Source organism: Oncorhynchus mykiss, chromosome 13, assembly GCF_057628025.1.
Source record: "Oncorhynchus mykiss isolate SJ-2025 chromosome 13, ASM5762802v1, whole genome shotgun sequence".
Classification (NCBI taxonomy): domain Eukaryota; kingdom Metazoa; phylum Chordata; class Actinopteri; order Salmoniformes; family Salmonidae; genus Oncorhynchus; species Oncorhynchus mykiss.
This window is the reverse complement of record NC_143034.1, coordinates 75,054,683-75,080,800: the sequence shown is the minus strand read 5'-3', so window position 1 is coordinate 75,080,800 and position 26,118 is coordinate 75,054,683. Positions and strand designations below refer to the sequence as shown.

Genomic DNA, 26,118 nt, shown 5'->3' with positions numbered 1-26,118 from the left:
TATCATCATCATCACCACCTTCATCGTCATTCCTAAATCATCATCACCATCTTCATCGTCATTCCTATCATCATCATCATCACCACCTTCATCGTCATTCCTAAATCATCATCATCATCACCATTTTCATCGTCATTCCTATAGTCATCATCATCATCATCACCGCCCGCATCTTCATTCCTATAGTCATCATCATCTTCATCACCACCTTCATCTTCATTCATATAGTCATCATCATCATCGCCTTCATCTTCATTCCTATAGTCATCATCATCATCATCATCATCACCTTCATCTTCATTCCTATAGTCATCACCATCATCACCACCTTCATCTTCATTCCTATAGTCATCATCATCATAACCACCTTCATCTTCATTCCTATAGTCATCCTTGTCATCATCATCACCACCTTCATCTTCATTCCTATAGTCATCATCATCATCACCACCTTCATCTTCATTCCTATAGTCATCTTTGTCATCATCATAACCACCTTCATCTTCATTCACATAGTCATCATCATCATCGCCTTCATCTTCATTCCTATAGTCATCATCATCTTCATCATAACCACCTTCATCTTCATTCCTATAGTCATCCTTGTCATCATCATCATCATCATCACCAGCTGCAGCATCTGCGGCAAATGCAATTGATTGGGCATGATTTGGAAAGGCACACACCTGTCTATATGTCCCACAGTTGACTGGGCATGATTTGGAAAGGCACACACCTGTCTATATGTCCCACAGTTGACTGGGCATGATTTGGAAAGGCACACACCTGTCTATATGTCCCACAGTTGACTGGGCATGATTTGGAAAGGCACACACCTGTCTATATGTCCCACAGTTGACTGGGCATGATTTGGAAAGGCACACACCTGTCTATATGTCCCACAGTTGACTGGGCATGGTTTGGAAAGGCACACACCTGTCTATATGTCCCACAGTTGACTGGGCATGATTTGGAAAGGCACACACCTGTCTATATGTCCCACAGTTGACTGGGCATGATTTGGAAAGGCACACACCTGTCTATATGTCCCACAGTTGACTGGGCATGGTTTGGAAAGGCACACACCTGTCTATATGTCCCACAGTTGACTGGGCATGATTTGGAAAGGCACACACATGTCTATATGTCCCACAGTTGACTGGGCATGATTTGGAAAGGCACACACCTGTCTATATGTCCCACAGTTGACTGGGCATGATTTGGAAAGGCACACACCTGTCTATATGTCCCACAGTTGACTGGGCATGATTTGGAAAGGCACACACCTGTCTATATGTCCCACAGTTGACTGGGCATGTTTTGGAAAGGCACACACCTGTCTATATGTCCCACAGTTGACTGGGCATGATTTGGAAAGGCACACACCTGTCTATATGTCCCACAGTTGACTGGGCATGATTTGGAAAGGCACACACCTGTCTATATGTCCCACAGTTGACTGGGCATGGTTTGGAAAGGCACACACCTGTCTATATGTCCCACAGTTGACTGGGCATGGTTTGGAAAGGCACACACCTGTCTATATGTCCCACAGTTGACAGTGCACGTCAGAACAAAAACCAAGCCATGAGGTGGAAGGAATTGTGCGTAGAGCTCCGAGACAGGTTTGTGTCGAGGCACAGATCTGGGGAAGGGTACCAAAAATATCTGCAGCGTTGAAGGTCCCCAAGAACACAGTGGCATCCATCATTCTTCAATGGAAGAAGTTTGGAACCACCAAGCTGGCCCCTCGGCCAAACTGAGCAATCTGGGGAGAAGGGCCTTGGTCAGAGAGGTGACCAAGAACCCGATGGTCACTCCGACAGACCTCCAGAGTTCCTCTGTGGAGATGGGAGAACATTCCAGAAGGACAACCATCTCTGCAGCACTCCATCAATCAGGCCTTTATGTTAGAGTGGCGAGATGGAAGCCACTCCTCAGTGAAAGGCACATGACAGCCCGCTTGGAGTTTGCCAAAAGGGACCTAAAGACTCTCAGACCATGAGAAACAAGATTCTCTGGCCTGATGAAACCAAGATTGAACTCTTTGGCCTGAATTCCATTCCTACGGTGAAGCATGGTGATGGCAGCATCATACTGTGGGGATGTTTTTCAGCAGCAGGGACTGGGAGACTAGTCAGGATCGGGCAAAGATGAAGGGAGCAAAGTACAGAGATTGTCACGCCCTGGCCATAGAGAGGCTTTTATTCTCTATTTTGGTTAGGCCAGGGTGTGACTAGGATGGGCATTCTAGTTTCTTAATTTCTATGTTTTCTATTTCTTTGTTTTTTGGCGAGTGCGGTTCTCAATCAGAGGCAGCTGTCTATCGTTGTCTCTAATTGAGAATCATACTTAGGTAGCCTTTTTCCCACCTGTGTTTTGTGGGTAGCTATTTTCTGTTTAGTGTCTGCACCTGACAGGACTGTTTCGTTTTTCACTCTTTGTTATTTTGTTTGAGTGTTTGGAGTAATACATTTATCATGAACACTTACCACGCTGCACCTTGGTCCATGCTTTCTGACGAGAGACGCGACAGAGAGATCCTTGATGAAAACCTGCTCCAGAGCGCTCAGGTCCTCAGACTGGGGAGAAGGTTCAACTTCCAACAGGACAATGACCCTAAGCGCACAACCAAGACAACACAGGAGTGGCTTCGGAACAAGTCTCTGCATGTTCTTGAGTGGCCCAGCCAGAGCCCGGACTTGAACCCGATCAACATCTCTGGGGAGAACTGAAAGTAGCTGTGCAGCGACGCTCCCCATCCAACCTGACAGAGCTTGAGAGGATCTGCAGAGAAGAATGGGAAAAACTCCCCAAATACTGGTGTGCCAAGATGGTAGCGTCATACCCAAGAAGACTCGAGGCTGTAATCACTACCAAATGTGCTTCATCAATGTACTGAGTAAAGGGTCTGAATAGTTAAGTAAATGTGATATTTCTGTTGTATTTCTTATACATTTCTACACATTTCCTAAAAAACGTTTTTTGCTTTGTCATTATGGGGTATTGTGTGAGGATTGATGAGTGGAAAAACAAACATTTGAATCCATTTTAGAATAAGTCTGTAAAGTAACAAAATGTGGAAAAAGTCAAGGGGCCTGATTACATTACGAATGCACTGTATATATGGTCTATGTCAATGAGGTTTTCTCTCTGTCTATCTCTCTATAATCTGTCATAGATCCTGACTCTCCATCTATCTCTCTATAATCTGTCATAGATACTGACTCTCCATCTATCTCTCTATAATCTGTCATAGATACTGACTCTCCATCTATCCCTCTATAATCTGTCAATAATCTGTCATAGATACTGACTCCATCTATCTCTCTATAATGTGTCATAGATCCTGACACTCCATCTATCCCTCTATAATCTGTCAATAATCTGTCATAGATACTGACTCTCCATCTATCTCTCTATAATCTGTCATAGATCCTGACACTCCATCTATCCCTCTATAATCTGTCATAGATACTGACTCTCCATCTATCTCTCTATAATCTGTCATAGATACTGACTCTCCATCTATCTCTCTATAATCTGTCATAGATACTGACTCTCCATCTATCCCTCTATAATCTGTCAATAATCTGTCATAGATACTGACTCCATCTATCTCTCTATAATGTGTCATAGATACTGACTCTCCATCTATCTCTCTATAATCTGTCATAGATCCTGACACTACATCTATCTCTCTATAATCTGTCATAGATACTGACTCTCCATCTATCTCTCTATAATCTGTCATAGATACTGACTCTCCATCTATCCCTCTATAATCTGTCATAGATACTGACTCTCCATCTATCTCTCTATAATCTGTCATAGATCCTGACACTCCATCTATCTCTCTATAATCTGTCATAGATACTGACTCTCCATCTATCTCTCTATAATCTGTCATAGATACTGACTCTCCATCTATCTCTCTATAATCTGTCATAGATCCTGACACTCCATATAAATATGTTATAGATCCTGACTCTCCATCTATCTCTCTATAATCTGTTATAGATACTGACTCTCCATATAAATCTATTATAGATACTGACTCTCCATCTATCCCTCTATAATCTGTCATAGATACTGACTCTCCATCTATCCCTCTATAATCTGTCATAGATACTGACTCTCCATATAAATCTCACCTGCCAATAAACAGTGCAGTAACACACCAGTATATATATATCTGTATGATGAGAAATGAAGGACCATATGTTAAAGTACTCCCCAAACAGACCAAGAGCTGTGTCTGACACCCTGTGTGTGAAAGTGTCCCCACAACACTTGTCTGTGACAGGTCATTCGGCCTCTGACTGGAGAGAATAGAGAGAGCGAGAGAGAAGGAGAGAGTGATGTCTTTATTCTTTTGGAACATTTGTGAGTGTAATGTACCCTGTAAATGTATTATTGTTTATTTCACTTTTGTTTATCTATTTACTTGCTTTGGCAATGTAAACATATGTTTCCCATGCCAATAAAGCCCCTTAAATTGAAAAATAAATTGGATTGAGAAGTTGAAGTTGCTTACCACCCGGGATACAACGGGTTAAAGCCTGACTCCGCAGGCACAACGCACCCCTCCCTATTCTACCTCTCTCTCCCTCTTGTCGTTCCATTTTTACTGTGTGCTCAGGGGGTTTCTTTGCCATCTGCGAGCACCGCGCTCATGTGTTTGTGTGTTCAGCCTTATGCACACACAATAAACTTTTTTTTACCGGACACCAGATAGAATTTCAAAGACACCTGCACCGAAAACAATATTCGGAACATTTCTTCCGGACATAATCCTGAACTGCTCAGGAGATCCTTTTTTCGTTTGTGGCTTTTAGTGCCCCTTTTCAACGATTTTTCTGTTTCATTCGAAACAGGAGCTCGGAAACATGTTGAGGAGAGGAGTTTCTTTTGAAAGGTTTCCGAAGTTGGGACGCCAATGATGCGCGATGCAAGAGGTAAGGGGAGGAAAGGGGTTTCGGGAAACCGCCCAGTGGTTTGGTAGACGTGATTTTCGGTTTGTTTGAGCGGTTCATTTGTTCGGTTTAGTATGTAACTGTTAGCACCGATAGCTGAGTCACTGTTGTGCTCTGTGCCTGCCTGGTTGGGCTCGCTGCTCTGTTCTGCACTACTGTTTTGGGAAACCGGGCCCTGCTCTGTCCTATCTGACGCAATGTGCTGCATGATGTGGGTTCATTGCCCCAGTTTATACCTAAACTCGGAGGGCGAAACTGATACCTTGGACAGGGCAATTCATCTAGGATATAGCTACAAACGTGTAAAACGGTAGACCCAGGTGTTAGGTTGGGCAGACACTTGTCAACAGTAAGGATAGCAGAACATGAACAAGAAAACTATCCCCGATTGCTTAAATATGACACACCTATGATGTTAAGTAATGAAGGCTATTGTAGGCATGTGGCCGATCGCCTACTCATTCGTTACAATGTAACAAACTTCAGCAAGGACTCTGAAGATTATTTTACGACGGAGCCAATTCTGAAATCAATCCAGAGATGGACTATTGTCATAAATGATTTGTGGGCCTCTTTCTAAGGTTTTAAACATTCAAATGAAACCATGATTCCACCTGCATTACAAAGTCTCACTCACGTAGGTCTGTCTACCTGTCCAGCATTAGGCTACATAAACTCACGTAGGTCTACCTGTCCAGCATTAGGCTACATAAACTCACGTAGGTCTGTCTACCTGTGTCCAACCCAGGGGATTTACAGGTCCCAACCCACCAGTGCTGTCTACACTTGTAGGCCTTTGATCCTACATCATAGAATAGGCCTATAACACGTCTTCATGCTCAGTCATACATAATTTATAACTTGTACTGTACTGGTGCTCATGCAGGGTTGGAGTTATGTTGAATCAAGGGCTAGGTCATGGTCTCTCAGTTGTATACGGGAACCATCATGTCCTCTTAGAGACGACAGATACTAAAGGGGAAATCTGCAGTCGCTACATCAGACTTAGAAATGAATAATATGTACCCATTGATTATTGAAGAATATAACTTATACATTCCTCAGGAGCTTAGTTCAACTGTGGTGCCCCATCAGAACCCTAAATATAAACTGGTTTTACTCCAATGTTTGCAAACAAAGTAAATGTAAACAAACACTGTTAAAACTATAATTTGTATCATGGATGGTCAGTCCTCCATAGCTCTGTCTATGAATATGAGATTGGTTAAATTAAACTCACGTAGGTCTACCTGTGTCCAACCGAGGGTTGTACAGGTCCCAACCCACCAGTGTTGTCTACACTTGCATCCATAGCTCTGGTTATGAATATGAGATTGGTTAAATCTCACCAGCCTCGTCCCTCAAGGTTTTTACAGAAACAGTGACGAGGACTATGCTTTGTTATTGTTTCAACTACGGATTGCCCCTTTAAGTATCCTCTTATATTGGTTTTGTTTTGATGAGTTTGTGTTTTGGGTCGGAGTGGAGTGTTGGCTTGTCAGACCAGCCCTGTTTGTCTAAGGGGATATATGAAGTGTGTGTTGGTGTTTTGGTGTGTGTGTGTGTGTTGGTGTTTTGGTGTGTGTGTGTGTGTGTGTGTGTGTGTGTGTGTGTGTGTGTGTGTGTGTGTGTGTGTGTGTGTGTGTGTGTGTGTGTGTGTGTGTGTGTGTGTGTGTTGGTGTTTTGGTGTGTGTGTGTGTGTGTGTGTGTGTGTGTGTGTGTGTGAGAGCTGCCCTGTGCCCACGGTTTCTTTTGGACCCACTGACTGAATGAGAGAAGGAGATGGTACGGTGTAGGCATGTCAAGGTGGATATGCTGTAAGGTACACAGTAGTGTAGTTCTATCCTCAAGCCTGCATTATGGATGGAGTGAGGAAAGAGAAAGGAAATAGAACCCATTCCTAATATAGATAGAAAACAGAGGCCTAGTAAGCCTGTGTGGTGCAGCTAGGACCTAGTCTGAGTGGTGCAGCTAGGACCTATAGCCTGAGTGGTGCAGCTAGGACCTAGCCTGAGTGGTGCAGCTAGGACCTAGCCTGAGTGGTGCAGCTAGGACCTAGCCTGAGTGGTGCAGCTAGGACCTAGCCTGAGTGGTGCAGCTAGGACCTAGCCTGAGTGGTGCAGCTAGGACCTAGCCTGAGTGGTGCAGCTAGGACCAGGCAATAGAAGGAGAAAACAGATCTGGGACCAGGCAATAGAAGGAGACAACAGATCTGGGACCAGGCTATAGAAGGAGACAACAGACCTGGGACCAGGCTATAGAAGGAGACAACAGACCTGGGACCAGGCTATAGAAGGAGACGACAGTCCTGGGACCAGGCTATAGAAGGAGACAACAGACCTGGGACCAGGCTATAGAAGGAGACGACAGATCTGGGACCAGGCTATAGAAGGAGACAACAGACCTGGGACCAGGCTATAGAAGGAGACAACAGATCTAGGACCAGGCTATAGAAGGAGACAACAGACCTGGGACCAGGCTATAGAAGGAGACAACAGACCTGGGACCAGGCTATAGAAGGAGACAACAGATCTGGGACCAGGCTATAGAAGGAGACAACAGATCTGGGACCAGGCTATAGAAGGAGACAACAGACCTGGGACCAGGCTATAGAAGGAGACGACAGATCTGGGACCAGGCTATAGAAGGAGACAACAGACCTGGGACCAGGCTATAGAAGGAGACAACAGATCTGGGACCAGGCTATAGAAGGAGACAACAGACCTGGGACCAGGCTATAGAAGGAGACGACAGACCTGGGACCAGGCTATAGAAGGAGACAACAAATCTGGGACCAGTCTCACTCACTCACTCACTCAACTCACTCACTCACTCACTCACTCACTCACTCACTCACTCACTCACTCACTCACTCACTCCATCTATTCCCAACTCCACTCTCTCCTGCAGCGCACAGGGCTCTCTAACTTGACCATTTTTATAGCTATTTCCTGTACAGACTCCAACACAGGAATGCCAGGAATACATCAGTGTTGTCCCAGGGCCAGTAGATGGTAGAGGGAGGAAGTGAAGCCAAATACAATGAATACGTAGCTAGGAGCTGAACATTAACCTGCCTGGTGACTGAGGCCCTTGTCAAAACGACCCTTATCCCCTATAGGCCCTTGTCAAAACGATCCCTATCCCCTATAGGCCCTTGTCAAAACCACCCCTATCCCCTATAGGCCCTTGTCAAAATGACTCCTATCCCCTATAGGCCCTTGTCAAAACGACCCCTATCCCCTATAGGCCCTTGTCAAAACGACCCCTATCCCCTATAGGCCCTTGTCAAAATGACTCCTATCCCCTATAGGCCCTTGTCAAAACGACCCCTATCCCCTATAGGCCCTTGTCAAAACGACCCTTATCCCCTATAGGCCCTTGTCAAAACGACCCCTATCCCCTATAGGCCCTTGTCAAAACGACCCCTATCCCCTATAGGCCCTTGTCAAAACGACCCCTATCCCCTATAGGCCCTTGTCAAAACGACCCCCATCCCCTATAGGCCCTTGTCAAAATGATCCCTATCCCCTATAGGCCCTTGTCAAAACGACCCCTATCCAAAATGACCCCTATAGGCTCTTGTCAAAACCACCCCTATCCCCTATAGGCCCTTGTCAAAATGACCCCTATCCAAAATGACCCCTATCCAAAATGACCCCTATAGGCCCTTGTCAAAACGACCCCTATCCCCTATAGGCCCTTGTCAAAACGACCCCTATCCAAAATGACCCCTATAGGCTCTTGTCAAAACCACCCCTATCCCCTATAGGCCCTTGTCAAAACGACCCCTATCCAAAATGACCCCTATAGGCCCTTGTCAAAACGACCCCTATCCCCTATAGGCCCTTGTCAAAATGACCCCTATCCAAAATGACCCCTATAGGCCCTTGTCAAAACAACCCCTGGTAGTGGGGTACTTGACTTGTAGAGATCTGTAGTCAGTGTGAATCCTATGGGGAAGGTTCGACCTAACTAATATTTTTATTCTTTATTTATTTAACTAGTCAGTTAAGTCAGTTAAGAACAAATTCTTATTTACAATGACTGCCTACCTGTTATCTGCCTTGTTCAGGGGCAGAACAGTAGATTTTTACCTCGTCAGCTCTGGGATTTGATCTAGCAACCTTTCGGTTACAAACCACTATACTACCTGCCACCCCTAATATAAGAGGTCAAGAGGTAGGGTTTGTTTCTGGCCTGGATGTGTAAGGACCACTGGAGATAGTGGTAGTGGGCTTGTTTCTGGCCTGGATGTGTAAGGACCACTGGAGATAGTGGTAGTGGGGTTGTTTCTGGCCTGGATGTGTAAGGACCACTGGAGATAGTGGTAGTGGGGTTGTTTCTGGCCTGGATGTGTAAGGACCACTGGATATAGTGGTAGTGGGGTTGTTTCTGGCCTGGATGTGTAAGGACCACTGGAGATAGTGGTAGTGGGGTTGTTTCTGGCCTGGATGTGTAAGGACCACTGGAGATAGTGGTAGTGGGGTTGTTTCTGGCCTGGATGTGTAAGGACCACTGGAGATAGTGGTAGTGGGGTTGTTTCTGGCCTGGATGTGTAAGGACCACTGGAGATAGTGGTAGTGGGGTTGTTTCTGGCCTGGATGTGTAAGGACCACTGGAGATAGTGGTAGTGGGGTTGTTTCTGGCCTGGATGTGTAAGGACCACTGGAGATAGTGGTAGTGGGGTTGTTTCTGGCCTGGATGTGTAAGGACCACTGGAGATAGTGGTAGTGGGGTTGTTTCTGGCCTGGATGTGTAAGGACCACTGGAGATAGTGGTAGTGGGGTTGTTTCTGGCCTGGATGTGTAAGGACCACTGGAGATAGTGGTAGTGGGGTTGTTTCTGGCCTGGATGTGTAAGGACCACTGGAGATAGTGGTAGTGGGGTTGTTTCTGGCCTGGATGTGTAAGGACCACTGGAGATAGTGGTAGTGGGGTTGTTTCTGGCCTGGATGTGTAAGGACCACTGGAGATAGTGGTAGTGGGGTTGTTTCTGGCCTGGATGTGTAAGGACCACTGGAGATAGTGGTAGTGGGGTTGTTTCTGGCCTGGATGTGTAAGGACCACTGGAGATAGTGGTAGTGGTCATCTGACCGTACAGGAAGCATCCATGGCTATTTTCATCAGCCACCAGTCTATTCAATGTTACAGTCAATACATTCAAGAGGGCTTCAGCTGGATCGATACATTCAAGAGGGCTTCAGCTGGATCGATACATTCAAGAGGGCTTCATCTGGATCGATACATTCAAGAGGGCTTCATCTGGATCGATACATTCAAGAGGGCTTCATCTGGATCGATACATTCAAGAGGGCTTCATCTGGATCGATACATTCAAGAGGGCTTCAGCTGGATCGATACATTCAAGAGGGCTTCATCTGGATCGATACATTCAAGAGGGCTTCAGCTGGAGCGATACATTCAAGAGGGCTTCATCTGGATCGATACATTCAAGAGGGATTCAGCTGGATCGATACATTCAAGAGGGATTCAGCTGGATCGATACATTCAAGAGGGCTTCATCTGGATCGATACATTCAAGAGGGATTCATCTGGATCGATACATTCAAGAGGGATTCAGCTGGATCGATACATTCAAGAGGGCTTCAGCTGGATCGATACATTCAAGAGGGCTTCAGCTGGATCGATACATTCAAGAGGGCTTCATCTGGATCGATACATTCAAGAGGGCTTCAGCTGGATCGATACATTCAAGAGAGCTTCATCTGGATCAATACATTCAAGAGGGCTTCATCTGGATCGATACATTCAAGAGGGCTTCAGCTGGATCGATACATTCGAGAGGGCTTCATCTGGATCGATACATTCAAGAGGGCTTCATCTGGATCGATACATTCAAGAGGGCTTCATCTGGATCGATACATTCAAGAGGGATTCAGCTGGATCGATACAAGTCAATAGCACTGCTTCTAACACACACCATGGACACTACATGACCAACAGTATGTGGACACCTGCTCGTCCAACTCATTCTAAAATCATGGGCATTAATATGGAGTTGTTCCCCACTTTGTTGCTATAACAGCCTCAACTTTTCTGGGAAGACTTTCCACTAGATGATGGAACATTTCTGCGGGGACTTGCTTCCATTCAGCCACAAGAGCATTAGTGGGGTCAGGCATTGATGTTGGGCGATTAAGCCTGGTTTCTGCATGGACCTCACTTTGTGCATGGGGAAATTGTCATGCTGAAACAGGAAATGTGCCTTCCCCAAACTGTTGCCACAAAGTTTGAAGCAGAGAATTGTCTAGAATGTTATTTTATGCTGTAGCTAAAAGATTTCCCTTCACTGGAATTAAAGGGCCCGAACCATGAAAAACAGCCCCAGACCATTATTCCTTTTTACTGTTGGAACTATGCATTAGGGCAGGTAGCGCTCTCCTGGCATCAGCCAAACTCAGATTCGTCTGTCGGACTGCCAGATGGTGAAGAGTGATTCAGGGAACGCGTTTCCACTGCTCCAGAGTCCAATGGCGGTGAGCTTTACACCACTCCAGCAGACGCTTGGCATTGCGCATGGTGATCTTAAGCTTGTGTGCGGCTGCTCGGCCATGGAAACCCATTTCATGAAGCTCCTGACAGTTATTTTACTGACGTTGCTTCCAGAGGCAGTTTGGAACTCGGTGGTGAGTGTTGCAACCGACGACAGACAATTTTTACGCGCTACGTGCTTCAGCACACAGTTTGTGTGGCCTACCACTTCGCAGCTGAGCTGTTGTTGCTCCTAAACGTTTCCACTTCACAATAACAGCACTTACAGTTGACTGGGGAAACTCTAGCAGGTCAGAAATATGACAAACTGACGGTGTCATAGGATGGCAACTGAAGAGTCACTGAGCTCTTCGGTATGGGCCGGGCTGTTTGTCTATGGAGATTGCATGGCGGTGTGCTCAATTTTATACACCTGTCAGCAACGGGTGTGGATGTTATAGCCGAATCCACTAATTTGAAGGGGTGTCCACATACTTTTGTATATATAGTATATACCATTCCCTTATGAACCTGCCTTGAATCCTAAAGCCTCTAGAAGTTTCAGACATGGAGACGTACGACCAGGTCAACGTCTGACTGAGTTAGAGGATCTGCTTGCTCTAAACCCTTTGTTTAATAGGTACTGCTGAATTATGAGAGGAAAGTTACTGGCGTGATGGTGGTGTTTTGTCTGACTCAGGGCCCTGGCAGCATGCTGGTAACATGAAGTAGTTTGTTGTCGTCCAGATCTGGGCTGTTCTGTTGTTGTACCAGAGTGGATGTAGTTAAAGTCACATCACTTTTTACCAGAGTGGATGTAGTTAAAGTCACATCACTTTTTACCAGAGTGGATGTAGTTAGTCACATCACTTTTTACCAGAGTGGATGTAGTTAGTCACATCACTTTTTACCAGAGTGGATGTAGTTAGTCACATCACTTTTTACCAGACTGGATGTAGTTAGTCACATCACTTTTTACCAGACTGGATGTAGTTAGTCACATCACTTTTTACCAGAGTGGATGTAGTTAAAGTCACATCACTTTTTACCAGACTGGATGTAGTTAGTCACATCACTTTTTACCAGAGTGGATGTAGTTAAAGTCACATCACTTTTTACCAGACTGGATGTAGTTAGTCACATCACTTTTTACCAGACTGGATGTAGTTAGTCACATCACTTTTTACCAGACTGGATGTAGTTAAAGTCACATCACTTTTCGTGGGGTGCTGTTGGGATGAAACAATATTGTAATAGGAAAGTAGTCAATTAATTTCTCCAACATGTATGATGACAAGTTGACAAGGTTTATGTCCTATAAGGATCTTGGTCAGGTCTGGGACAGGTATGTGGTAGAGTGTGTGTCCTATAAGGATCCTGGTCAGGTCTGGGACAGGTATGTGGTAGAGTGTGTGTCCTATAAGGATCTTGGTCAGGTCTAGGACAGGTATGTGGTAGAGTGTGTGTCCTATAAGGATCCTGGTCAGGTCTGGGACAGGTATGTGGTAGAGTGTGTGTCCTATAAGGATCTTGGTCAGGTCTGGGACAGGTATGTGGTAGAGTGTGTGTCCTATAAGGATCTTGGTCAGGTCTGGGACAGGTATGTGGTAGAGTGTGTGTCCTATAAGGATCTTGGTTAGGTCTGGGACAGGTATGTGGTAGAGTGTGTGTCCTATAAGGATCCTGGTCAGGTCTGGGACAGGTATGTGGTAGAGTGTGTGTCCTATAAGGATCTTGGTCAGGTCTGGGACAGGTATGTGGTAGTGTGTGTGTCCTATAAGGATCTTGGTTAGGTCTGGGACAGGTATGTGGTAGAGTGTGTGTCCTATAAGGATCTTGGTCAGGTCTGGGACAGGTATGTGGTAGAGTGTGTGTCCTATAAGGATCTTGGTCAGGTATGTGGTAGAGTGTGTGTCCTATAAGGATCTTGGTCAGGTCTGGGACAGGTATGTGGTAGACGGTGCAGACAGGTGGGCCCTGAACCTTCTTATTACAGTAGTGTAACAGGTACATCCACAGCCGTTTCTTATTACAGTAGTGGAACAGGTACATCCACAGCCGTTTCTTATTACAGTAGTGGAACAGGTACATCCACAGCCGTTTCTTATTACAGTAGTGGAACAGGTACATCCACAGCCGTTTCTTATTACAGTAGTGGAACAGGTACATCCACAGCCGTTTCTTATTACAGTAGTGGAACAGGTACATCCACAGCCGTTTCTTATTACAGTAGTGTAACAGGTACATCCACAGCCGTTTCTTATTACAGTAGTGGAACAGGTACATCCACAGTCGTTTCTTATTACAGTAGTGTAACAGGTACATCCACAGCCGTTTCTTATTACAGTAGTGGAACAGGTACATCCACAGCCGTTTCTTATTACAGTAGTGGAACAGGTACATCCACAGCCGTTTCTTATTACAGTAGTGTAACAGGTACATCCACAGCCGTTTCTTATTACAGTAGTGTAACAGGTCCATCCACAGCCGTTTCTTATTACAGTAGTGTAACAGGTACATCCACAGCCGTTTCTTATTACAGTAGTGGAACAGGTACATCCACAGCCGTTTCTTATTACAGTAGTGGAACAGGTACATCCACAGCCGTTTCTTATTACAGTAGTGGAACAGGTACATCCACAGCCGTTTCTTATTACAGTAGTGGAACAGGTTTGTCCGTAGCCGTTTCTTATTACAGTAGTGGAACAGGTACATCCACAGCCGTTTCTTATTACAGTAGTGGAACAGGTACATCCACAGCCGTTTCTTATTACAGTAGTGGAACAGGTACATCCACAGCCGTTTCTTATTACAGTAGTGGAACAGGTACATCCACAGCCGTTTCTTATTACAGTAGTGGAACAGGTACATCCACAGCCATTTCTTATTACAGTAGTGGAACAGGTACATCCATAGCCGTTTCTTATTACAGTAGTGGAACAGGTACATCCACAGCCGTTTCTTATTACAGTAGTGGAACAGGTACATCCACAGCCGTTTCTTATTACAGTAGTGGAACAGGTACATCCACAGCCGTTTCTTATTACAGTAGTGTAACAGGTACATCCACAGCCGTTTCTTATTACAGTAGTGGAACAGGTTTGTCCGTAGCTGTTCAGTAACTCTCACCTTTGGTGACCAAGCCGCTTTTCTGCTCTGCTGCCATGGTGATGATGGAATCCTGTCAGAAAAACAAGCAGGGGGCGGTGCTCCTCCCTGTCTGTTGCCATAACAAAACTTTCAAAGAAGACAATGCCTATGACTATAGACTAAAAATAATCAGTTAGGGCCCATCCCAAATGGCACCCTATTCCCCATACCCTCAAAATGAAAGCAAAAGCTTTGACGAAGGCTGTGAGCTTGACAAGCAAGTGATACTGACAATGGCAGTGTGTAGGATTTTATTATATAGGGATAAGTCCCAAAATGCACCCTATCCCCTATATGTCCCCTTATAGGCTCTGGTCAAAAGTAGTGCGCTACAAAGGGCTGTGTCCTCACGGTTAAGTCCCCCTCCTCAAAACTAATATTTGTATTCCTGTAAAAAAAAAACATCCTTTTGTCCTTCATGATTCTGAAATGGCTGACTGGACAGAGAGGGATGGTAGATGGTCTATAGTCAGCTCTCTCTGTGTGTGGTCAGGTCCCACCATGTCTCTTTCTCTCTTGTCCCAAAAGGCACCCTATTCCCTAGTACACTACTTAGTGCACCACTACTACCCTATGGGTCCTGGTCTAAAGTAGTGCACTATATAGGGAATAGGGTGTATTAGGGACACATCCCTGGTCTACTGGTCACTGATATTACAGTGTGCATCGTTATGTCAGTCTAACTGTGATGTTCTCTTCCCGACCAGGAACACACACTCTGGGCGTCACTGAACTCATCTAGAGGACCACATCTCATCTCCTCCCCCATCTTAACTCTACTGACCTCCTCCCCCCCCTACCTCCCTCCTCCATCCCAGTTTAAGACTCCCCCCTCCTTAACTCTACTGACCTCCTCCCCCCCTACCTCCCTCCTCCATCCCAGTTAAAGACTCCCCCCTCCTTAACTCTACCTGTGAGAAGAAAGCTAGTGGGCGGGCCCACTGTATGATTCCATTGCCCACTTCATAACACCTGTGAAACACTGACCAATCACCATGCAGACATCATCTCTCCGCCGCCAGGTGAAGAACATGGTCAACCAATACTCAGAGGCAGAGATCAAGGTTTGTTGTTGTGCTTGTTGTTGTTGTTATTTAACATTTGTATTGTTACCTAAAGTTGAAGTTGGAAGTTTACATACACCTTAGCCAAATACATTTAAACTCAGTTTTTCACAATTCTTGACATTTAATCCTAGTAAAAATTCCCTGTCTTAGGTCAGTTAGGATCACCACTTTATTTTAAGAATGTGAAATGTCAGAATAATAGTAGAGAGAATGATGTATTTCACGTTTTATTTCTTTCATCACATTCCCATTAGGTCAGAAGTTTACATACATACACTCAATTAGTATTTGGTAGCATTGACTTTAAATAGTTTAACCTGGGTCAAATGTTTGGGGTAGCCTTCCACAAGCTTCCCACAATAAGTTGGGTGAATTTTGGCCCATTCCTCCTGACAGAGCTGGTGTAACTGAGTCAGGTTTGTAGGCCTCCTTGCTCGCACACACTACTCGCACAAATTAGGATTGAGTTCAGGGCTTTGTGATGGCCACTCCAATACCTTGACTTTGTTGTCCTTAAGCCATTTTGCCACAGCTTTGGATGTATGCTTGGGGTCATTGTTGGAAGACCCATTTGCGATCAAGCTTTAACTTCCTGACTGATGTCTTGAGATGTTGCTTCAATATATCCACATCATTTTCCGTCCTCATGATGTCATCTAGTATGTGAAGTGCACCAGTCCCTCCTGCAGCAAATCACCCCCACAACATGATGCTGCCAGCCCCGTGCTTCACGGTAGGGATGGTGTTCTTCGGCTTGCAAGCCTCCCCCTTTTCCTCCAAACATAAGATGGTCATTATGGCCAAACAGTTCCATTTTTGTTTCATCAGACCAGAGAACATTTCTCCAAAAAGTACGAACTGTAGTCTGTTTTTTTTAATGGCGGTTTTGGAGCAGTGGCTTCTTCCTTGCTGAGCGGCCTTTCAGGTTATGTCGATATAGGACTCGTTTTACTGTGGATATAGATACTTTTGTACCTGTTTCCTCCAGCATCTTCACAAGGTCCTTTGCTGTTCTGGGATTGATTTGCACTTTTCGCACCAAAGTACGTTCATCTCTGGGAGACAGAACGCATCTCCTTCCTGAGTAGTATGACGGCTGCGTGGTCCCATGGTGTTTATTCTTGCGTACTATTGTTTGTATAGATGAACATGGTACCTTCAGGCGTTTGGAAATCGTTTGGACATTTGAGGTCTTGGCTGATTTCTTTTGATTTTCACATGATGTCAAGCAAAGAGGCACTGAGTTTGAAGGTTGGCCTTGAAATACACCCACAGGTACACCTCCAATTGACTCAAATTATGTCAATTAGCCTATCAAAAGCTTCTAAAGCCATGACATCATTTTCTGGAATTTCCCAAGCTGTTTAAAGGTACAGTCAACTTAGTGTGTGTAAACTTCTGACCTACTGGAATTGTGATACAATGAATTATAAGTTAAATAATCTGTCTGTAAACGATTATTGGAAAAATGACTTGTGTCAGGGACAAAGTAGATGTCCTAACCGACTTGCCAAAACTATAGTTTGTTAACAAGAAATGAGTGGAGGGGTTGAAAAACGAGTTTTAACGACTCCAACATAAGTGTATAACCTTCAACTTCAACTGTATATATTGTAAAGCTTCTTTGGGTCTGAGAAAAGAGCCATGATAAATCATTCTTATATATTGTAGTTTATCATTTCTGTTGGGATTCAAACCGATCGTGCTCTGTTGGTGATTTTAAAGGGAATGTTTCGGAGACCTCATTCACGCTGAATGCTGCGTATGTCGGCTCATTCGGAAATTACTTTTTAAATGGCGCATCGCTGACAAAATGAGATGGGATTGAATCCCGGCCCGAATGATATTTTCACCAACTAAATATGTATTCATATTATTATTATATGAAGGTCCGCGAGGCGACCTCCAACGACCCGTGGGGCCCCCCCTCCTCTCTGATGTCAGAGATCGCTGACCTGACCTTCAACGTGGTGGCGTTCACCGAGGTCATGGGTATGATCTGGAAACGCCTCAACGACAGCGGGAAGAACTGGAGACACGTCTATAAGGTCAACATTCACCTGGAAACTAATTGTTTTCTCTATGATATTTACTAACAAACAACATTCACCTGGAAACTAATTGTTTTCTCTATGATATTTACTAACAAACTATTGTTAGTTTTCCTTTCATTCTTTAAATATCCTGTTCATATGCATTTTTATCATCATATTCTGTTTTTATTGTTTCACCCTTTGCCTTGTCTTTCTATCTACTGTTAGATGTGTGGTGTCTGTTTTTATTGTTTAACCCGTTGCCTTGTCTTTCTATCTACTGTTAGATATGTGTGCGGTGTCTGTTTTGAAATGTGTTGGTGTGTAAGTGAAGTGGATTGTTATTTTATTGCTAGGCCCTGACTCTACTCGACTACCTGATCAAAACGGGCTCGGAACGCGTGGCGCAGCAGTGCAGGGAGAACGTCTACACCATACAGGTTAGGTTGACGGTTCGAATCCCGAGTCTGTCGGGATAAATGTCTGAGTGAGTGCACTGAGCTGGCTTCTGAATGGTTTCTTTCTCAGGGCGTTGAAACCAAAAAAACTATCTGCAAAGAAAGTATAATAAAGTATACTTCCTTCTCTTCCTCTTCCTCCCCCTCTTCCTCCTCCTCCTCCTCCTCCTCTGTAGACCCTACGGGACTTCCAGTTCACAGACAGGGATGGCAGGGACCAGGGGGTGAATGTTAGGGAGAAGGCCAAGCAGCTGGTGGCTCTGATGAGGGATGAGGAGAGGCTGAAACAGGTATGACATGGTACCTGTATTCTGTTGGTTTGGTGTTGTTCAGAATGTGTGTCTGCTTCTGTTTTCCCAGACACATTATGTCTGGTCCTGGACTTCTGTTAGACATCAGACACATTATGTCTGGTCCTGGACATCAGATACATTATGTCTGGTCCTGGACTTCTGTTTGACATCAGACACATTATGTCTGGTCCTGGACTTCTGTTGGATATCAGACACATTATGTCTGGTCCTGGACTTCTGTTTGACATCAGACACATTATGTCTGGTCCTGGACTTCTGTTAGACATCAGATACATTACAGTGGGGCAAAAAAGTATTTAGTCAGCCAGCAATTGTGCAAGTTCTCCCACTTAAAAAGATGAGAGAGGCCTGTAATTTGTATCATAGGTACACTTGACAGACAAAATGAGGAAAAAAAATCCAGAAAATAACATTGTAGGATTTTTAATGAATTTATTTGCAAATTATGGTGGAAAATAAGTATTTGGTCAATAATAAAAGTTTGTCTCAATACTTTGTTATATACCTTTGTTGGCAATGACAGAGGTCAAACGTTTTCTGTAAGTCTTCACAAGGTTTTCACACACTGTTGCTGGTATTTTGGCCCATTTCTCCATGCAGATCTCCTCTAGAGAAGTGATGTTTTGGGGCTGTTGCTGGGCAACACGGACTTTCAACTCCCTCCAAAGATTTTTATGGGATTGAGATCTGGAGACTGGCTAGGCCACTCCAGGACCTTTAAATGCTTCTTACGAAGCCACTCCTTCGTTGCCCGGGCGGTGTGTTTGGGATCATTGTCATGCTGAAAGACCCAGACCCATTTCATCTTCAATGCCAAGGAGGTTTTCACTCAAAATCTCACGATACATGGCCCCATTCATTCTTTCCTTTACACGGATCAGTCATCCTGGTCCCTTTGCAGAAAAACAGCCCCAAATCATGATGTTTCCACCCCCATGCTTCACAGTAGGTATGGTGTTCTTTGGATGCAACTCAGTTGCAACGAGTTGAGTTTTTACCAAAAAGTTATATTTTGGTTTCATCTGACCATATGACATTCTCCCAATCTTCTTCTGGATCATCCAAATGCTCTCTAGCAAACTTCAGACGGGCCTGGACATGTACTGGCTTAAGCAGGGGGACACGTCTGGCACTGCAGGATTTGAGTCCCTGGCGGCGTAGTGTGTTACTGATGGTAGGCTTTGTTACTTTGGTCCCAGCTCTCTGCAGGTCATTCACTAGGTCCCCCCGTGTGGTTCTGGGAATTTTGCTCACCGTTCTTGTGATCCTTTTGACCCCACGGGGTGAGATCTTGCGTGGAGCCCCAGATCGAGGGAGATTATCAGTGGTCTTGTATGTCTTCCATTTCCTAATAATTGCTCCCACAGTTGATTTCTTCAAACCAAGCTGCTTACCTATTGCAGATTACGTCTTCCCAGCCTGGTGCAGGTCTACAATTTTGTTTCTGGTGTCCTTTGACAGTTTTTTGGTCATGGCCATAGTGGAGTTTGGAGTGTGACTGTTTGAGGTTGTGGACCGGTGTCTTTTATACTGATAACAAGTTCAAACAGGTGCCATTAATACAGGTAACGAGTGGAGGACAGAGGAGCCTCTTAAAGAAGAAGTTACAGGTCTGTGAGAGCCAGAAATCTTGCTTGTTTAAGGTGACCAAATACTTATTTTACACCATAATTTGCAAATAAATTAATAAAAAATCCTACAATGTGATTTTCTGGATTTTTTCTCTCATTGTGTCTGTCATAGTTGAAGTGTACCTATGATGAAAATTACAGGCCTCTCTCATCTTTTTAAGTGGGAGAACTTGCACAATTGGTGGCTGACTAAATACTTTTTTGCCCCACTGTATGTCTGGTCCTGGACATCAGATACATTATGTCTGATCCTGGACATCAGATACATTATGTCTGGTTCTGGACATCAGACACATTATGTCTGGTCCTGGACATCAGACACATTATGTCTGGTTCTGGACATCAGACACATTATGTCTGGTCCTGGACATCAGACACATTATGTCTGGTTCTGGACATCAGACACATTATGTCTGGTACAGGACTTCTGTTTGACACCAGACACATTATGTCTGGTCCTGGACATCAGATACATTATGTCTGGTCCTGGACATCAGATACATTATGTCTGGTCCTGGACATCAGACACATTATGTCTGGTCCTGGACATCAGACACATTATGTCTGGTTCTGGACATCAGACACATTATGTCTGGTCCTGGACATCAGACACATTATGTCTGGTTCTGGACATCAGACACATTATGTCTGGTACAGGACTTCTGTTTGACACCAGACACATTATGTCTGGTCCTGGACATCAGATACATTATGTCTGGTCCTGGACATCAGACACATTATGTCTGGTCCTGGACATCAGACACATTATGTCTGGTCCTGGACATCAGACACATTATGTCTGGTCCTGGACATCAGATACATTATGTCTGGTCCTGGACATCAGATACATTATGTCTGGTCCTGGACATCAGATACATTATGTCTGGTCCTGGACATCAGACACATTATGTCTGGTCCTGGACATCAGATACATTATGTCTGGTCCTGGACATCAGACACATTATGTCTGGTCCTGGACTTCTGTTTGACACCAGACACATTATGTCTGGTCCTGGACTTCTGTTAGACATCAGACACATTATGTCTGGTCCTGGACATCAGATACATTATGTCTGGTCCTGGACTTCTGTTTGACACCAGACACATTATGTCTGGTCCTGGACTTCTGTTTGACACCAGACACATTATGTCTGGTCCTGGACATCAGATACATTATGTCTGGTCCTGGACTTCTGTTTGACACCAGACACATTATGTCTGGTCCTGGACTTCTGTTTGACATCAGACACATTATGTCTGGTCCTGGACATCAGATACATTATGTCTGGTCCTGGACATCAGACACATTATGTCTGGTCCTGGACATCAGATACATTATGTCTGGTCCTGGACATCAGACACATTATGTCTGGTCCTGGACTTCTGTTTGACCCCAGACACATTATGTCTGGTCCTGGACTTCTGTTAGATATCAGACACATTATGTCTGGTCCTGGACATCAGACACATTATGTCTGGTCCTGGACTTCTGTTTGACATCAGACACATTATGTCTGGTCCTGGACTTCTGTTTGACCTCAGACACATTATGTCTGGTCCTGGACATCAGCTACATTATGTCTGGTCCTGGACATCAGACACATTATGTCTGGTCCTGGACTTCTGTTTGACATCAGACACATTATGTCTGGTCCTGGACTTCTGTTTGGCATCAGACACATTATGTCTGGTCCTGGACATCAGACACATTATGTCTGGTCCTGGACATCAGATACATTTTGTCTGGTCCTGGACATCAGACACATTATGTCTGCTCCTGGACTTCTCCATTGATCTGGCTTTTTAGTCCAGGTCCAGGCGTAATCTGTGTCCAGGAAACCGTCCTGGTATTGTCCCATCGATGATGAATAAAATCCCTATCTACATTATGTAAATACCTAGCTATCTATTTGTCTAGGAGAGGACCCTGGCCCTGAAGACCAAGGAGAGGATGGCTGGAGCAGCTGCAGGGTCAGGGATGGGCTCTAGTTCTCTACCTCCACCCTACCCAGGCCGCCGTACCAGCCAGCCCAGCATGACTGCTCTCTACGGGGATGACTTCAGCCGGTCCAGGGAGTCCCATTCCTCTTTCAATTGTGAGTAGTACCATGCAACTGGGGATATGCAAACACACACACACACACACACACACACGCAATCGCGTTATTGGAAACAAAGGCTGTTCTGAGGTCGGGCCAGGTCGTGGCTCGATAAGTTTGAGTCGGGTCAGGGACAATTTTTTTATTTTTCATTTCAGCTAACCCCAACCCCTTTCCTAAACTTAACCTAGTTCTCCTAAAGCTTACTACTCGGTCTACGGAGTTGCCATGTCGTTTCTCGTCACAAAAGGGGCGGCTCCTTGTAAATACTCTCTGTCATCCGACATACTTTTTAAACTTTTTTTATCATTCCTTCCACAGCCGTGGAGGCAGTGTTGTAGCTTGGTACCTAGATCTGACATCTATACAGTATATAGGCTATTCATCAAAGTAGCTTATTTTGCATTGATAACCAAAATATTATCTCAGCAACTGTTCGAACAGTAAACCAAACAACAAGAATCCACCCTAAAAGGTATTTTGTTTAGAAGTAATAACTAACTAGTGATTACAGGGTATGGTGAAATGGTACACCCAGCTGTAGCCAACTAACAAGGCAAGAGTTTATTTTCTTTGTGACCAAAACATGATGACGTTCTATTTTTAACTGATACGTGTCCAGACTTTTGACTGGTACTGTATATTTAAGCAATAAGGCCTGAGGAGCTGTGTTATATGGCCAATGTCGGGTTCTTATGTACGACGCAACGTGGAGTGACTGGTACAGCCCTTGGTCGTGGTATATTGGCCATATATCACAAAGCCCGGAGGTGCCTTATTGCTATTATAAACTGGTTACCAACGTGATTAGAGCAGTCAAAATAAATGTTTTGTCATACCCGTGGAATACGGTCTGATATACCACGCCTTTCAGCCAATCAGCATTCAGGGCTCGAACCACCCAGTTTATATATATATATATATATATATATATATATATATATATATATATATATATATTCTCTCAACCAGCTTCACCTGGAATGTTTTTCCAACGTCTTGAGATATATATATATATATATATATAATAAAAGCATGTGTGGGAACTCCTTCAAGACTGTTGGAAAAACATTCCAGGTGAAGCTGGTTGAGAGAATGCCAAGAGTGTGCAAAGCTGTCATCAAGGAAAAGGGTGGCTACTTTGAATAATATATATTTAAAATATATTTAGATTTGTTTAACACTGTTTTTGGTTACTACAAGATTCCATATGTGTTATTTTCATATTTTCAATGTCTTCACTATTATTCTACAATGTAGAAAATAGTAAAAAATAAAGAAAAACCCTTGAATGAGTAGGTGTGTAAACCTTCTGACTGGTACTCTATATGTGTGTATAGACAGTAGTTATATAGGATGGTGTGTATAGATAGTAGTTATATAGGATGGTGTGTATAGACAGTAGTTATATAGGATGGTGTGTATAGACAGTAGTTATATAGGATGGTGTGTATAGACAGTAGTTATATAGGATGGTGTGTATAGACAGTAGTTATATAGGATGGTGTGTATAGACAGTAGTTATATAGGATGGTGTGTATAGACAGTAGTTATATAGGATGGTGTGTATAGACAGTAGTTATATAGGATGGTGTGTATATAGACAGTAGTTATACAGGATGGTGTGTATAGACAGTAGTTATATAGGATGGTGTATATAGACAGTAGTTATACAGGATGGTGTATATAGACAGTAGTTATACAGGATGGTGTGTATAGACAGTAGTTATATAGGATGGTGTGTATAGACAGTAGTTATATAGGATGGTGTTTATAGACAGTAGTTATAAAGGATGGTGTGTATAGACAGTAGTTATACAGGATGGTGTGTATAGACAGTAGTTATATAGGATGGTGTGTATAGACAGTAGTTATATAGGATGGTGTGTATAGACAGTAGTTATATAGGATGGTGTTTATAGACAGTAGTTATAAAGGATGGTGTGTATAGACAGTAGTTATACAGGATGGTGTGTATAGACAGTAGTTATATAGGATGGTGTGTATAGACAGTAGTTATATAGGATGGTGTGTATAGACAGTAGTTATATAGGATGGTGTGTATAGACAGTATATGAATAGAAAAGGTGTGTACAGCAGTAGTTATATAGGATGAGCCTTGACTAGAATACAGTGTATACATATAAAGTGGGTAAAACAGTATGTAAACATTATTAAAGTGGCCCGTGTTCCATGACTATGTCCATAGGACAGCGGTCTCTAAGGTGCAGGGTAGAGTACCGGGTAGTAGCCGGGTAGAGTACCGGGTAGAGTACCGGGTGGTAGCCGGGTAGAGTACCGGGTAGAGTACAGGGTAGAGTACCGGGTGGTAGCCGGGTAGAGTACCGGGTAGAGTACAGGGTAGAGTACCGGGTGGTAGCCGGGTAGAGTACCGGGTAGAGTACAGGGTAGAGTACCGGGTGGTAGCCGGGTAGAGTACCGGGTAGAGTACCGGGTAGAGTACAGGGTAGAGTACCGGGTGGTAGCCGGGTAGAGTACCGGGTAGAGTACAGGGTAGAGTACCGGGTGGTAGCCGGGTAGAGTACCGGGTAGAGTACCGGGTAGAGTACCGGGTAGAGTACCGGGTGGTAGCCGGGTAGCGACGGTATATTGCAGTTTGATTGATAGCAGGGATACATTTTAAAAGGCCAAACATGTTCCCACAGCCTGAAGCGTTGACGAGGCAGTGGAACACACAATGGAGCCAGAATGTAATGAAGCATAAAGGCTTGAATGCCTGAAACATTGATAAGATTAGCCATTCTGTTCTTCAGTGAGAATCCATGTTGAGAGATTTGGTCTGGCTCTGCTCAGGTCTGCACTGACAGCTAGTCAGTAAGTTGGCGAACGAACTCTCCATGTTAGTGTTATCCCACAGGAACCAACCAGTGGTGGATAAAGTATCCAACTGTCATACTTGAGTAAAAGTAAAGATACCTTAATAGAAAATGACTCAAGTAAAAGTGAAAGTCGCCCAGTAAAATACTACGTGAGTAAAAGTCTAAAAGTGTTTGGTTTTAAATATACCTAAAGTATCAAAAGTAAAGGTATGAATCATTTCAAATTCCTTATATTAAATAAACCAGACAGCACCATTTTTAAAAATGTAATTACAATTTTTTTTTACATTCACAGATAGCAAGGGGCACACTCCAACTTTCAGACATATTTTTACAAATGAACATTTGTGTTTAGTGAGTCCGCTAGATCAGAGGTAGTAGAGATGACCAGGGATGTTCTCTGTTTAGTGAGTCCGCTAGATCAGAGGTAGTAGAGATGACCAGGGATGTTCTCTGTTTAGTGAGTCCGCTAGATCACAGGTAGTAGAGATGACCAGGGATGTTCTCTGTTTAGTGAGTCTGCTAGATCAGAGGTAGTAGAGATGACCAGGGATGTTCTCTGTTTAGTGAGTCCGCTAGATCAGAGGCAGTAGGGATGACCAGGGATGTTCTCTGTTTAGTGAGTCCGCCAGATCAGAGGTAGTAGGGATGACCAGGGATGTTCTCTGTTTAGTGAGTCATCTAGATCAGAGGTAGTAGAGATGACCAGGGATGTTCTCTGTTTAGTGAGTCCGCTAGATCAGAGGCAGTAGGGATGACCAGGGATGTTCTCTCTTTAGTGAGTCCGCCAGATCAGAGGTAGTAGAGATGACCAGGGATGTTCTCTGTTTAGTGAGTCCTCCAGATCAGAGGCAGTAGTGATGACCAGGGATGTTCACTGTTTAGAGAGTCCTCTAGATCAGAGGTAGTAGGGATGACCGGGGATGTTCTCTGTTTAGTGAGTCCACTAGATCAGAGGTAGTAGAGATGACCAGGGATGTTCTCTGTTTAGTGAGTCCGCTAGATCAGAGGTAGTAGAGATGACCAGGGATGTTCTCTGTTTAGTGAGTCCGCTAG

General features: G+C 44.2%; 1 protein-coding gene across 2 annotated transcripts in view; it reads left to right on the top strand.

The window, feature by feature from the left end:
* The first annotated feature begins 4,557 nt into the window (after positions 1-4,557).
* Positions 4,558-26,118, top strand: part of epn3a (epsin 3a) — a 63,739-nt gene continuing 42,178 nt past the window's right edge. The window contains exons 1-6 of one of the 2 annotated variants that reach the window (XM_090197632.1): positions 4,558-4,958; positions 15,328-15,684; positions 17,577-17,735; positions 18,077-18,160; positions 18,355-18,468; positions 22,042-22,219. In XM_090197632.1, coding sequence (XP_090053758.1) covers positions 15,616-15,684; positions 17,577-17,735; positions 18,077-18,160; positions 18,355-18,468; positions 22,042-22,219 — 604 coding nt within the window. In that variant the 5' untranslated portion in view covers positions 4,558-4,958; positions 15,328-15,615. The remainder of the gene's footprint in view (positions 4,959-15,327; positions 15,685-17,576; positions 17,736-18,076; positions 18,161-18,354; positions 18,469-22,041; positions 22,220-26,118) is intronic. The other variant, XM_090197633.1, reaches the window with a different exon arrangement.